Source organism: Neodiprion pinetum, chromosome 1, assembly GCF_021155775.2.
Source record: "Neodiprion pinetum isolate iyNeoPine1 chromosome 1, iyNeoPine1.2, whole genome shotgun sequence".
Taxonomy (NCBI): Eukaryota; Metazoa; Arthropoda; class Insecta; order Hymenoptera; family Diprionidae; genus Neodiprion; species Neodiprion pinetum.
In genome coordinates, this window is record NC_060232.1 from 8,686,727 (window position 1) to 8,700,133 (window position 13,407).

Below are 13,407 nucleotides of genomic sequence, written 5' to 3' on the forward strand. Positions count from 1 at the left end.
ATTGAAGTTGTCCGATAATTCTGGAACCGAGTCTTACAGTTGAAAAACAGAAAAGTTGCATTATATTGATTCGAAGCGAGAATAGCTTACAATTAGCCTTGCTGTTGAAAATATTCAAGAGCTGAAATTTTGTTTGGTGAGGCTCATACCTGGACCATTATTTCAACTATTCTGCAAAGAAAAAGTTTTTTGACATTTTCTTTAATTTCAAATCCACAAATCTGCCGATTGGTGGTATGCTGATAACGATATGAACCGAACGATGGTAAATTTATGAAAAAATCATAAGTGCAGTGTGAAGTGAATTAGTTTAAGCATTCTATTAACCTGCGGCAAGATTTTAAAATTCGCAGTGAAACTGATTAGATAATAAATTAGGACGGATGCCCTGAACAAAGAAAGTATCGTCAGTGATTTATACATAATGATTTGCAGAGCATTTATCGTAGTAATTACGTAAATTAGACACGTGATATCTTAAATTTTGTCTCTCCTCTGTTACAATCAGAAGTTAATTACCAGATGTACTACACTATAAACAAAACGTAAGTAAACTATCGTAATAACCTTTCAAATTGTTCTTCGAGTTTAATATGTGCAGATGCTAACGTATTAACACTTTTCACCCCATCACTGAGCGATCCCTACGCGAATATACCTCATGAATAATTATTTTTGATCCATTTAAACGCGAAAAAAGTCCCTATTCAGACCTGAATTATTTCAATTACAACTTGCCAAAAACAGTTTTATTAATATGCAATTAATGTATAACATACAGCTGCAGGTTTTATATACCATGATATAATATTAAAATAAGACGCACAACTTATACAATGGAAATTAATATTCCTAATATTAATAAATCACAATGGCAACGGTGGTAACATTATACAAATAATAATAATGATGACAACAACAACAACAACGACAACAACAACAACAACGACATCAACAACGCTAACAATCATAGTAAAAGAAGTTTAATTAATCGCGAGTGAAATTATAGGCATAAAATGAGAATATGAGGATGAATGATAATAACAACGACTATTTGTGTAATTGCGATAATAAGGAACAAGTTTTACACACATAGTAGCGGCATAATCAATAATGCGGATGATGTTACGTATAAATTAATAATCATAAACATAATGACGAAGTTTCGTACCTACGAGTGTTGCAATTTTGCACTAAATTGTTCAAATCACGTACGCCTAGCGTATAATATTTCCGATTTTACTAACCGTTTATAGACATGGTCGAGCAGAAAATAAAAATACGAAACCATAAACATTAAGCAGTAGGCACGAGCTTGTTCAACATTGTGGAAATAATTGGAACCGAACACGTTGCCGTGCATGGTCAATTGTCACGCGTGTCTAACACTGTGCAGGCCGTAACTCACTATCGGTGTGTCTGTACCCGTGTTTGTTTGCGGAGTATTAATTCTCATCGCCTACAATCGTTTTCACGGACTGCTAGAAAAAAAAAAAAAAAAACGGCAAACAGCGTTCCTCTTTTTTCGCTTTTAATTTCAAACTCCTACGCATATCTGTAACATAGGTATGTAGTTGTACAGAGTTTCTCGTTCGCCTTCACGCATAATTTAGAATGTCTGTTAATTTTATTCGATTTTGTTTATTTTGTTGGGTTTTTTTTTTGTATTTTTTTTTTTTTTAATTTTTTCTTCTTTTTTTGTACGAAATGTGCGTAGCGAATAATGGTACATGATAATTATAGGACATGACGCGTTAAGTATAGGTGTATTGTATATGTATGTATAATGTAGTATAATATGTTTTGTTACCAAGAATATTTTGTATATTATTAAAGGGTATGTTAGCTATGGTATGTTCACCAATTATAACTTGAGATAATCAATTATAGAAAGTACGATACGCTTTCACACGACGTTATACATGGTATGGATATAGGTATAGTAATTAAGGTATGCGTTAATACGTTACATAGTATGATCATTTCGACAAATATGTAAGTAGGTATATTTTAGGTAGAACAATGTTACTTGTTTTTCTCTCTTTCTTTCTTTTTTGAATTGGATGCTCGATTGTTATTTATTTATCTTTTTTTTTTTTCTTCAAACGGTGGTAATTGGAAAGGAATCGGATATACATAACAACGACCGTATCAGACGCGGTAAAACGGCATGCCCGACATGTTCATTTTTGCGACGGATTGAAATACGTCGAGGAATTCTTACAGAGATTCTTATCGCGTACTCGCCGGTAGGTGCGATCCTTACTTTTGTTGTTGTCGTTGTCGTTATCGTGATGCGAAAATCTGATTAACCATTTTCGTTTCGGGCTCGTTTCGAAGCCGACAATAACAGCTCGTCGAGATATCTGGACCGAGAACAAACCAACCGACCACGACAGGGTGATCGAAGCACACAATCTTCGGACCAGCCTTCCAATGAGCCCCGGGTACATCCTCGGGGTTCGTTCAAGCCAATAAACTCGAGAAGGCGGAAATCGGCTCGATTTCAGCGAATCGTCTCCTCGTCTTTAATTTTCGATAAATCATTTTCCATTCTCGTCAGTTCGCCTGCCCGTTTCACCGAGGCTTAAACGCCGGTGTGATTGAAGATGTAGGAGACGTTGCTGTCCTGGTGAACCGGCGGTCCGTGAGCGGCGGCCGCTCTCCTCGTCGAGGAGTTGTTGTTCGTCACGTAGTAAGAGGACTTCCGCATGCTGGTTGAGGAGGATATCATCGCCACGGTCTCGTAGTAGCGGAGCTTTCCGCAGCAGCGACCGCTCTTCAGGATCGCCATGAAACCGCGACGGTACTTCTTGTTGAAGAAGGCGTAGAGGACCGGATTTATGCAAGAGTTGCTCGAGCCCAACCACTGAGCGATGGGCGTCGCTATCTGGAGGATCTCTTCCTCCCACTCGTCTATCTGACCGCCGAGCTTTATGCGGGCGAATATTATGTAGAGGGGAAGCCAGGAGAGGACGAAGAGGATGACCACGACGACCAGCATCTTGACCACCTTCACCTTCGACTTCTGCTGGATCCTCTCCATCTGGGCGTCCTTCGTGTCGTTCGGTATGTGACGCTTCCACACCTTTATCCATATCAGGACGTAGCACATGGATATCAGGATCATCGGCAGGACGTAGCACAGCATCAGGTTTCCTATCAGGAAGAACAGCGATCCGTCCAACGGCTCCGGCCAGACTTCGAGGCAGAGCTGGACGTCCGGCGCGTAGCTGAATATCACGACCAGGTCGAAGAACAGCAGCCACGGCAGCGTCGCCGTCAGACCGATGAACCAGATCACCACGATCATCATGCGAGCCCTTCGCTTCGTTATTTGACACTTCAGCGGCCACCAAATGGCCAGGAACCTGAAACAAAGGCGATTCGTTAAATCGTGGAGGCTGGTTTACGGTACCGCTTGCAAGCTGTTATCCAATTACGACGCTGCGTAAGTACGCGCTGTCTGCCCGCAGCTGCCTGGTTATTATCGATATAACATATTCGACACGCTCCAAGGAGCTTTAATGACTCCGCTGAGACCGCAGCGTTGATCGGTATAATTAATGACAATGGACGTTTTTTCTTGAATCAATTACGTTGTACACCGGAGCTTCGTTAATAACGTCTTATTCGAGCTTGTTCAGGTGTTTGATAATTCTACAAAATTAATTAACGGCATTGGTTCTCGACAGGTTCGAAAATCCCACTGAAACAACATTGTACTAAATTTTTCTATACCACACATGTGATCATCGCAATTGAATAATTCGTTATCGTTGTTATACTGCGTGGGGAAAAATTTGATTTCGATTACACTGTATCTGGGATGAAATGAATTTGGTCCCGACTTACTATCGGATTTCACAGTTCTGTTTCACAAACTTTGACAAAGTCTATACCACGGGAGTCACCGTATATTATACATCGATCGCGATGAACCCGGGCGAGTCATTAAACCGAGGTTTAATTGAAACGATTAATTTGGAGATAAGGACAGATTCAATTAACCGACGATAGATGGACGTCGTGTTTTCGCGGGAGTCGCGGAATCATTATGCAAGCCGATATAAGCGGAGGTAATTAAGCCCGGCCATTTCAAACAGCGAAGACAATAACCGAAGGTTGATCTTTTTTCTTAAAACACCCACGTCGCGATCCGTGTCCGTCGATGACTCTTTCACGACCTGTGTTAATTATCGGAATATCCATGAAGGGTAATCGGCACGCGGAGAGTAACAGGCAGGGATTGTCGGGCACCAATTGAGACAGAGACCGTGCAGCTGTTTGTGATTTATGCGATTCCGTCGCAATCTAGACTCTCGGCTAAATTACACTCGCTTCTGCCGCAGTCGAGCGCATATAATCCGGGTACCTCACGTGACGAGACAATTGCACTTTGCATTACCATCCACACACTCGGAGCCACGTGCATCCGACTGTTCTCTAAGGTGTAGCGAATGTCTTTACCGAAGAATAGACGCCGGCCACCTTGTCGAAAGGATAAAAATAGCTTTTAATGTCGCACGCTCGCGAGTCTCACCATTCTTTCAAAATTACACTCCTCTACTCACGATCGTGTGATATTTACTCCCACTTTGCCTAACGTGCTTCGTTCGCTTGTCAGTTTCGTTACAAATGCCAACTATTTTGCTGATTCGAATGCATGGATGCGATTCGAGTGGATTCGCGGATGCTTACTTCATCATTGCAGCTCGCCTCGGTCGATTTGCGTTCGCTGTAATAACTGGGAATGAAATTATCTGTATCGAGAAGAATTTTCGAAGGACAATATTCTCTCCACATCTTCAACGAGGCAAAATTTATTCACACTTGAGACGTAACCGCAATGCAATTTCGAAACCGTTTAAAATTTTGCCTCGGATATTTGATCGACCGTGCGATTTTACGATGGAAGAAAAAAAAAAAAAAAAAAAAACGATCGAATCAACGAACAGGGTAATCGTGGAAAAGCAAAGTATAATCACACAAAAATAAGGTTTAAAAAAGAAATTTTATTTGAATTTGATCGAAACGCCTATTATAGTGAAGATGATCATGGTGATAAAATGACAAATTTCACAACGCAGGTAACAGCGCAAAAGCTTTCCGAGTAAAAAGCTCTCACCCTAGAAAAATTGCGTTTTAAACATCTTTCGAATCAGTGCTATAGGGGGGGGTGGCGGGGGTGGGTGGGAGGATAAGGGAATAAATTGTTTTTCATATTTTTTTGTTTTACATTTTTGCTCCCTTCGACATCGCGGCAGTCGACGATTACTCGCCGGTGTCGAGGGGCGAAAGGAAATCGAGGGCTGCTGCAGGTGGCGGTGGATTGCGGTGGGCATGGGGCCTGATTGCGTAACCCGATTGAACGCCTAGTGGTGGCCCCAGACGGGGACCGGGGCGTATCCGTGACCGGCAAGCACGGTCTTGGTGACGACGGGCGGGGAGTGGACCACCGGGGCGATCGGCTGGTGGACGACGTGGGCCCTCAGGACCGGGACGGCGTGGCTGATCACCTGGGGGGCGACGATGGGTCCGTGGCCCCAGCTGATCGGTACTCCGGTATGGCCCCCGGGAACGGCGGCGACGACGGCCAGGACGGCGGCGAGAACGACCTGGGAATCATACCCGGTGAGAATCGAGCTGGGAAAGGAGGAGGTGTGGGACCATTTTTGACGAAACAACTCGGAGCGCTCAGAGGGAGTCCGGAGCGGTTATCCCATGCTTGAGTGGTTTCAACCACGTTTTCTTTTTTTTTTTTGTTAACCCCGGACCGAGTGAATGGCACCGGTTCACCGTTTATCGTCTACGCTGTGCGTGCACATGGAACGAGTTGTCATTTGGACAAAGAGAAAAGGAATCGACTATTAGATCTGCGCGCACTCTTTCCCGATTGTCTCTGTCGTTTTCTTTGTTTTCTTGTTCAAGTCCGCGATAGCCAGTTTTCTTTTTCGGTAATTTGGTCCCCGCGTTCGACGATAAGAATTGGAAATAAAGACGAGATAACAGTGTGAATAAAATTGTCCCGAAGTCGTTTATGATCCTTTTTGATTTTAGAGTAATTGCATTTTTCTGACTGGATGATTTACACTTCTAGTAACGAATCGTAGAAACGAATCGAGCGTGTAACCGAGACTTTGGCGATTGACGCGTTTTCATTACTGTGTTTCGACTTACCAACTTGAACATGTTGAATGAGAGAGGAGTTTACTACTTGGAGGTAAGTAAGCTTGTGCCTCTGCATCGTATCTCCGGGGTTTTATAGTGGTTTTGAATTGAAAAAATGACCGGTGATTGGATGGAAAATTTTTGGTCACGTGGGTCAACAAACCAGATGACGGCATATTGCGAATAATTGAGTCAGCCGGTTTTGCACTGGTGGGGATCGGTCACCTGATCGGCTTTTCTCCCCCCGAATCCCCTTTTCGAACTTATCCACTCGCTGCCGACATTATCGACTCCCGAACGCTTGTCCCTCCACATTTGACTCCAGGGAACGGAACTCTTTGTACCTTCGTCCCTTGGTTTCTAAAATTTGCTTCGAGGTACCGTTCGAAGTGCCATGTTTCGTGGATAAGAGCGGTGAATTTTTGCACGAAACAAAAATGATTGACTCGATCAGCGAGTAAGTTTGGTGCCAATGTAGTAGGAGAAAATTTTTTGCTGTCAAAGTTTTGCAAGCATAGCCAGGCAAATTCGTGTTTCGACGTAACAAGCCTGTTGGTTAATTAAACTTGTCAATTTCTAGCTGTTGTGACTAATTTTCTTGAAATTAGCTGACTCAGCGAAGTAGATTTTTCCGCGCGTTGTCAAACCTGAACGCAAAATATTTTTCTGTTTTCCACCATTGCGGCTGAGGGAGAAAGAAGAAGGAAAAAAAAAAAAAAAACGAAAAAACGGTAAAGAAAACGTAACGTCGACGATTTTCATGTAAACGAAATTAGCGGAGAGTTTCGAGCGATTTCCGCGCCCCTTTTATAGCCACAAGCCGTGGAAGTATTTCCCATAAAACGATCGTCTTCCTTGTAGAAATCATTCCATTTGTCGAATAAAGTCGGTTTCGAGTTTCGGGTAAAAGTATTCCGGGAGACGAAGCACGTGTTCTTTGGGCAATAATTTGACATGAATTATAGTAAATTTCAAACTCCTGCAGTGTATAGAAAGTTGTCGCGACGTAACTTTTTCCGATAAATAGAATCCAGAGAATATTACGTTTCCGCTTTACGACAAGGGCACTGTAATGCAATATATACGAGAGTGTGGAGGCGGCTGTTTTGTAGGGCTTTAAAATGTTTTTAGAGGGATGAAATGGGCTGGGTCACACGTCAGAGTTGAAGATAGCGTTGCCTCGTATCCTCCGATGTAAAGCCTGAATTTTTATCGTATTTGTTATTTCTTATGGGCGTGGATACACTCTGCTTATATTTCTTATTCCAGAATTCTGACCCTTTTCAATTTTCATTCCACTTCTTCTGCCATGTTATTTTCAATAAAAAAAAGCAGCAACGTTTTTTTTTTTATTGAATTAGCCAAAAATGATTCGACGAAATTCTGCAATATCGGGCAAGTGAAAAATGTTTGGAAATTCTTTCTCACTGATTTTTTGCCTGTCCAAAGTAGTGGGACTGTATAAAAAGCTCATCTCGTGTAACAACTTCAACTCCAGTTTTACTCCTTTTTTTTTTGTTGGTTTCTGTTTTTTGATTCTTCTCCTTTTTTGCTTGTCTGAAAAATCGTCCAACATTTGAAGAAAATATAAGCCTGCTGCACGGTTGAGAGTGAAATGAGCTTTTATGTAACTTTCACATAGTAACAGGAATACGAAAAAGAATGCTTAAGATTAATGCCACGTTGTTTTCTGGATTCGTGCGTAGAAACGGTCTTGCAAAGGCGTACGAGCTTCTCACGACTGAGCAATTTTCCCTGAAAATTAATGCGAAACAAAAATTTATCAAGATACAGATTAGGTTACAGAAGAAACTGTACAGCTTCGACGATACATCGAATTTCGATAAATCTGCGGAGAAAACAGAGACCTCGAAAAACTTGCGTGCCAAATCTTTCGCGCTGAATTGAAAGGCAAGAACTCGAGATCGATAATGGGGAAATTTGAGAAACACAGCTTGCACTATGATGTGCAAGCCTATATTCGGACCTTAGCCGCACAGATGAAGATCATTAATCAGTAATCCGACTAATTGCAGTCTTGTTTGCGATATTCGCCAGCCTAATGATAAAACGGCCAAACATGCTAGAAAGAATTTCGTATGTATAGTGACTAGAAAATTCTAGTAAAAACGGGTAACATTGCAATCGAGGCTTAAATATTGTCGGAATTACAGAAGAGCCTGATACAAAGTGTTTATAGTTGGCAATATTTCGTTTTCTGGCTATTGCAACGTCGAATCTATTTTCTCATTTTCCGGAACTTATTTTACTCGAATGAGGCCTTAACGTCGATTTATCGTTCCACTAACGTCGAATTATCTCAATGGCCAGAAGAAAATATAATCCGAGTGACCGTTATCAAAAAGAATGGTGACACGTACTATTCATCTTCTGGTTAGACTAACAAAACTCATCTTCATTCCGTAGCCAGGATAATATTTCTCGTTTATGCCAAGTAATGAAAATATACTAAAAAAACTGTACATTAACGACAACTAGAAATTACTCTCGATGCGACCGCGGCGGAAGGTTGAAACCGTGCCTGAAAACTCACGAGTGTTACATTCTATACGCCTATGCACCGCAGGTATTACACGTGCAGAAACATTATGCAATTTACAGGCAAAGGTTGAAGGATTGGGTCACTGGCACGCCTGTTTTGCGCTCTCCTGAGTCCAGAGACGCGATATATAAACGCGGGAACTTGGGCGATTCGTTTCACAACGAGACTTGACTCGGCGATCAAACGTCCGCTTAAAAAACTCTAAACTCGATTTCGAATGCCGCCTGCAGTCTCGCGGATCACAAATTTGGGAAAAAGTTTATTACCGACACGCTAATTACACCGGAACTCGTTCAATTCCCCTGTTCTAATAGCTGCTATTTGCACGAGCACAAAATTACCCCCTGTTATAATGCCTCCCTTCGAATTATGCTCGGGTATAATTTTCACGTATATCTACCCTTTATGCTGAATAAGAGCACCGCACTGCGGACCCCCTAAGCTTCCAAGTCAACGAGCGCCTCTTTGTTGTAAAACGAGCCGAGTGCCCAGGCAAATCTCATCGTCGATTAAATATCCTTAAAATTATTTTCATATTTTCAGGCACCGACCGCCGCCTCATTTTAGGCTCCATTTTGGCCTTGAGGAAATTATACTTCGCTTGAAACGTGTTTGAATTTACTAGAAAAATCTGCAGAGTTTTGGAAGAATACTATTTTTGTCGATTGAAATCAGTCGAAGGTTGCGTCAAGTTTCGAAGGTACACTTTCTGAATTTGCATGCTGCGAATGTGAATTCGAATCCAACGTTTTTTCCCGAATAGGCAAAGCTTGGAACAATCGTAAAGAAATGAGATGAAGTTTCCCAATATTTCGAGGTTTTTTCCAAAGTACCTTATGGAATTTTCACGATTCGAAAATTCCTGCAAGGATTTAACCGACCGTTAGCTAGCCGAGAAACTATTGCCTTTGTCGATCGTGAAGAAAAAAAAAAAAAACGGTGAGAAAAGCATAAATTTGAAATTTCCAATTCCGCATCGATTTTACATTCACAAAACGGTAGTGCAATCAGTGGCTTGGAGAAGTTGGTGCTGAATCGGTGTTCGTAATTGGGTTCGGTGTGGTGGTTATATCGCGATGGAAACTTTGATCGCATAAATTCACTTCGTAGCACAGTTAGAACATAATTATTAGCTGTTCGTGCAGAGCAAGCGAACTATACAAAAAAAAAAAGAAAAAAGGAAAGAATAGAAAAATGCCAAGTACAGTCGCGTCAGAAGAAGCACTGAAATACTTTTTCGGTAATAGTAACGACAAGGCACTCACGTCAAACTGGAGCCCGCAGTTAATTACATTTTACAAGCCAAATATTTTTGTAAATTTAGCTCTCGCTAAACTCACCCGCAAAGTTGAAGTTGTTGAAGAAGTTTTTTTTTTGTCAGGTGAGAACCGATGTTTAATAAAAAATAAAATAAAATCGTCAAAAAAAGAACACTCAGCGTACAAAATATCATTCCTGGACGACACGCGAGCGAATAAATTTTAATCCAAGATCGCAAAAATGATTTCGTGATATATCTATGTCAGCAAATAAAGGTAGAGACTGATCGTTATCCGTTTGTTTAACGACATTATTAATAACACCGGGCTGTTAACACGGTCAATATTAGCCGAATCTGTTATTGACTATCGCCAGAGTTTGCGCAAACTCACCGACACATCGATCCCCGCATTTTAAGAAACTGTGTGTGCTTTTTTTCAAAGCTATACTTTCGACCCGGGGGGAGAGAAACTTTTTTTCGTATCATGCAAACGAGCTTATCACGCATCGGGACGGGGAACGATTGACTTTCGGCGATTACACAGTCGGCGAATTGGAGAGCAAAAAATTTGAAGACTTCGAAAGGTTAAAATTATACTACCCGACCTACACGAAGGTTTCATCTGAGAATATTTTTGCCCAAAATATTTTTCGTAATAATCGGCGTTCGATTGTTACTTATTTTGCGAAGTTTTGGACCCGGATAAATCTATTCGAGTGACTTGCTCAAAATCAGAGGCTAAGAAGAAGAAAAAAAATAATTTACACGTCCCTCTTCGCTGAACTGGAAATATATTCTCTCGAAGTTAAAAATTTTCTTTCTCTCCGCTCAGGTCAAAGAATATAATTCGCAGGGAACGGAAAATTTTACTGTTATTGTAGGAACGAAGAAAAAAATTTAGCAAAGAAATTGGGGTGAGTGCTTTTTTTTTTTTTTTTCTTACACGCGCTATTTAAAATGTAGAAAGTCAAATGCTGCGAGGCATCTCTCGGACCTGAGCTAAGAAGTCTACACTGTGAGAGAATTTTTTGTACGCCAAAAACTAATCTTCGACCTTGTTCCAAAGTATGACAAAAACAAAGAAAGAAAGAAAGAGAAAAAAAAAACAAAAAACTATCGAAAAAACAGCTTTTCCCCAGGAATCTAAATTACAAAATACACAGGCGAACGCACAAAATGGATTACGAAATAGAGCGGTGAAGATCCTTTGCAGGGATGCAAACGCTGCCCGGAATATCTTGTTTGTACAAATAGTTTGATCTTGAACGACGGATAGAATGTATAATATGCCCACCTTGGTGAGTGGATAACTGAGCATACACGTATATACATGCATATATGCGAAGCGATTGTACATTTAGCGCCGAGATGCCGAGAGTGGTTCGAGGTGAAGTCTGCAGAGAGTGGGATTTTCTGCGATCGTATGGGAATATCGTTATTCACCCCTCGTAGCGATTAAATACCAAACAAGGGGGCACCGGGCGTCTCTCCACCCCCTCAACCCCCGTTCCATATTCGCCGAAATTTACGAGGATCGCTTAGTTATTCGAGAAACGTCTCGGTTAACTCGGAACCCGGGGCAAAAACGAGGGAATTTCGAGGGTGTTTAAGGTGGCAAAAAAAGGTTCTGCTGCAGCTAGTCGGTATATTCATTTTTCCAAGAGTCATTCAAAGGTGGGCCTTTATTACCGATGCCCACCGAGCTGAAAATAATCGATGTATCGATTAATCGAGTCGAAAAAAAATAATCTAACACGACTCGATTGAATCGGTATAAAATAAATCGATTAAGCGATTATTTCGTATTTATTTTTTTTTATTTTTTTTTTTTCGACGTTGCACAATGTACCAAAATTTCATAAACTTCGGTATGTAGTCTTAATAGCGGAAAAGTTTTTTGACAATTTCGAGCCTCATTCAAAATGTTTTTCAATTTCAGGTGAAAGCATTCATTTATCTTTCACTCATTGTATCAAATAGGTACTTAATAAGTGAGACAGTGATAATAATTGATACTTTAATCACGTAAATTGATATTGTACTGCGTCGTCACGGGAGTAAAAATAATCGAGTCAGCCGATTACTCGAGTTTGAAAAATAATCGATTACTTTTTTCGTCATTCTTATTGCTTATTCACCTCTGTCCGACAGACGTATGCATCTCGTCCCCTGTAATACCGTCGAGCTAAAGTGCAAAATGAGGCAGTAGTCTCATCGAGGTGTCTAGACCTTTGTCTAATCATCTACTGGTTGGTGGGTATATAGCCGTTTGCTCAATGCTGTGCAAGTTTGCATAACAAACAGAAGTTTCGACGCTGTGATAACAGACGTAGATGCGACCGTTATTGTTACGGTAAGTGACCGGAGATTTTGGAAACTTTATTGACGCGACGCGACGTGCGGAGCTTCGAGGGAATCAGCAGAGCTTGGCAAGTCCGATTCGGACGATTTGGGCGAGGCGAGATAAATTTTTAGATAATTGGAAGAAATCAGACTAACGGTGTGGAAAATGTAGACGAATTCTGTTTCACTCACCTGTCTAACGACACAGCAACGAGACTGTAGACCGAAGCCGCAACCGAAACGCCTTGGATGTAAGGTACGGTTTTGCACATCCACCAGCCCAGGATCCATGCTGTGACAAAAAACATCAAATTATCAACATATGAGTGGGGGTGCTGTATTTAACGATGCGATAAACGAATTCGAAGGTCAGTAGAATTAAAACGTAACCAAGCCAAAGCTTGAAAACTGAATTGATTAAATTGAATTTTCCTTGAACAATCTTTTCCAAACACGAACAAAAAAACAACTCGAAAACAATCGATTAGGATACCGAAAATTGAAATTGCTTACAACTCTAAGAAAGTTGAATCATGTTTCTGCTATTCGAATGTCGAAATCTCATTTTTTTTAGCCAATTTTGACGAACCAGCGTTGATTTCGCTTTGAGATGACTTTGTTGAAAAGAATTTTTTGAAATTATTCACAATCGGGTATCTTGAGGCAAGGTTCATACGTCGAAGAATTAGTTTAATCAAAGGAAATATTGTTTAAACCAAATTTAACTGCAGATCGACTTCAGTCACAGCTTTTCATCCATATTGTTTCACCATTTTCTTTGTTTCGATACCTTTTTCTTTAGACTCTTTTATGCCGGACGCACCCTTAGATTGAGGCTATCGTTTTGCATTTACCATCAGAAATGCGCCGGGAATTCTTTTGAAAAGTTTAAGATTGAGCGGGAGAAAATTGCGTTTTCCTGGAAAAAGTGTTTGCCATTACCTTGTTCCTGGTATGCGAAATCGATTGAAGAAACGTCGCCTCGTTAAAAGGAGTTCGTGTTCTTCAATGAGAAAACTTGACGTGAACTTTCGCGGGCAAACGACGCAAGGAATTGGTCTCCAATCTT

At 41.0% G+C, this 13,407-nt stretch overlaps 2 protein-coding genes across 3 annotated transcripts in view; both read right to left on the reverse strand.

The window, feature by feature from the left end:
- Positions 1 to 1,608: 1,608 nt before the first annotated feature.
- The window catches only part of LOC124215961 (SIFamide receptor), a 68,938-nt gene continuing 57,139 nt past the window's right edge, over positions 1,609 to 13,407 (reverse strand). For both annotated transcript variants that reach the window (XM_046619949.2, XM_046619940.2), the window contains 2 exons: positions 12,531 to 12,630; positions 1,609 to 3,371 (listed from right to left, as the gene is read on the reverse strand). In XM_046619949.2, the coding sequence (XP_046475905.1) occupies positions 2,588 to 3,371; positions 12,531 to 12,630 (884 nt within the window). In that variant the 3' untranslated portion in view covers positions 1,609 to 2,587. The remainder of the gene's footprint in view (positions 3,372 to 12,530; positions 12,631 to 13,407) is intronic.
- LOC124215971 (uncharacterized) lies at positions 4,996 to 6,228 on the reverse strand. Its single transcript, XM_046619959.2, has 2 exons — positions 6,181 to 6,228; positions 4,996 to 5,618 (listed from the first exon to the last, which is right to left on the reverse strand). Exons 1-2 carry the CDS (start codon positions 6,190 to 6,192, stop codon positions 5,376 to 5,378), a joined length of 255 nt encoding a protein of 84 aa, XP_046475915.1. The 5' UTR covers positions 6,193 to 6,228; the 3' UTR covers positions 4,996 to 5,375.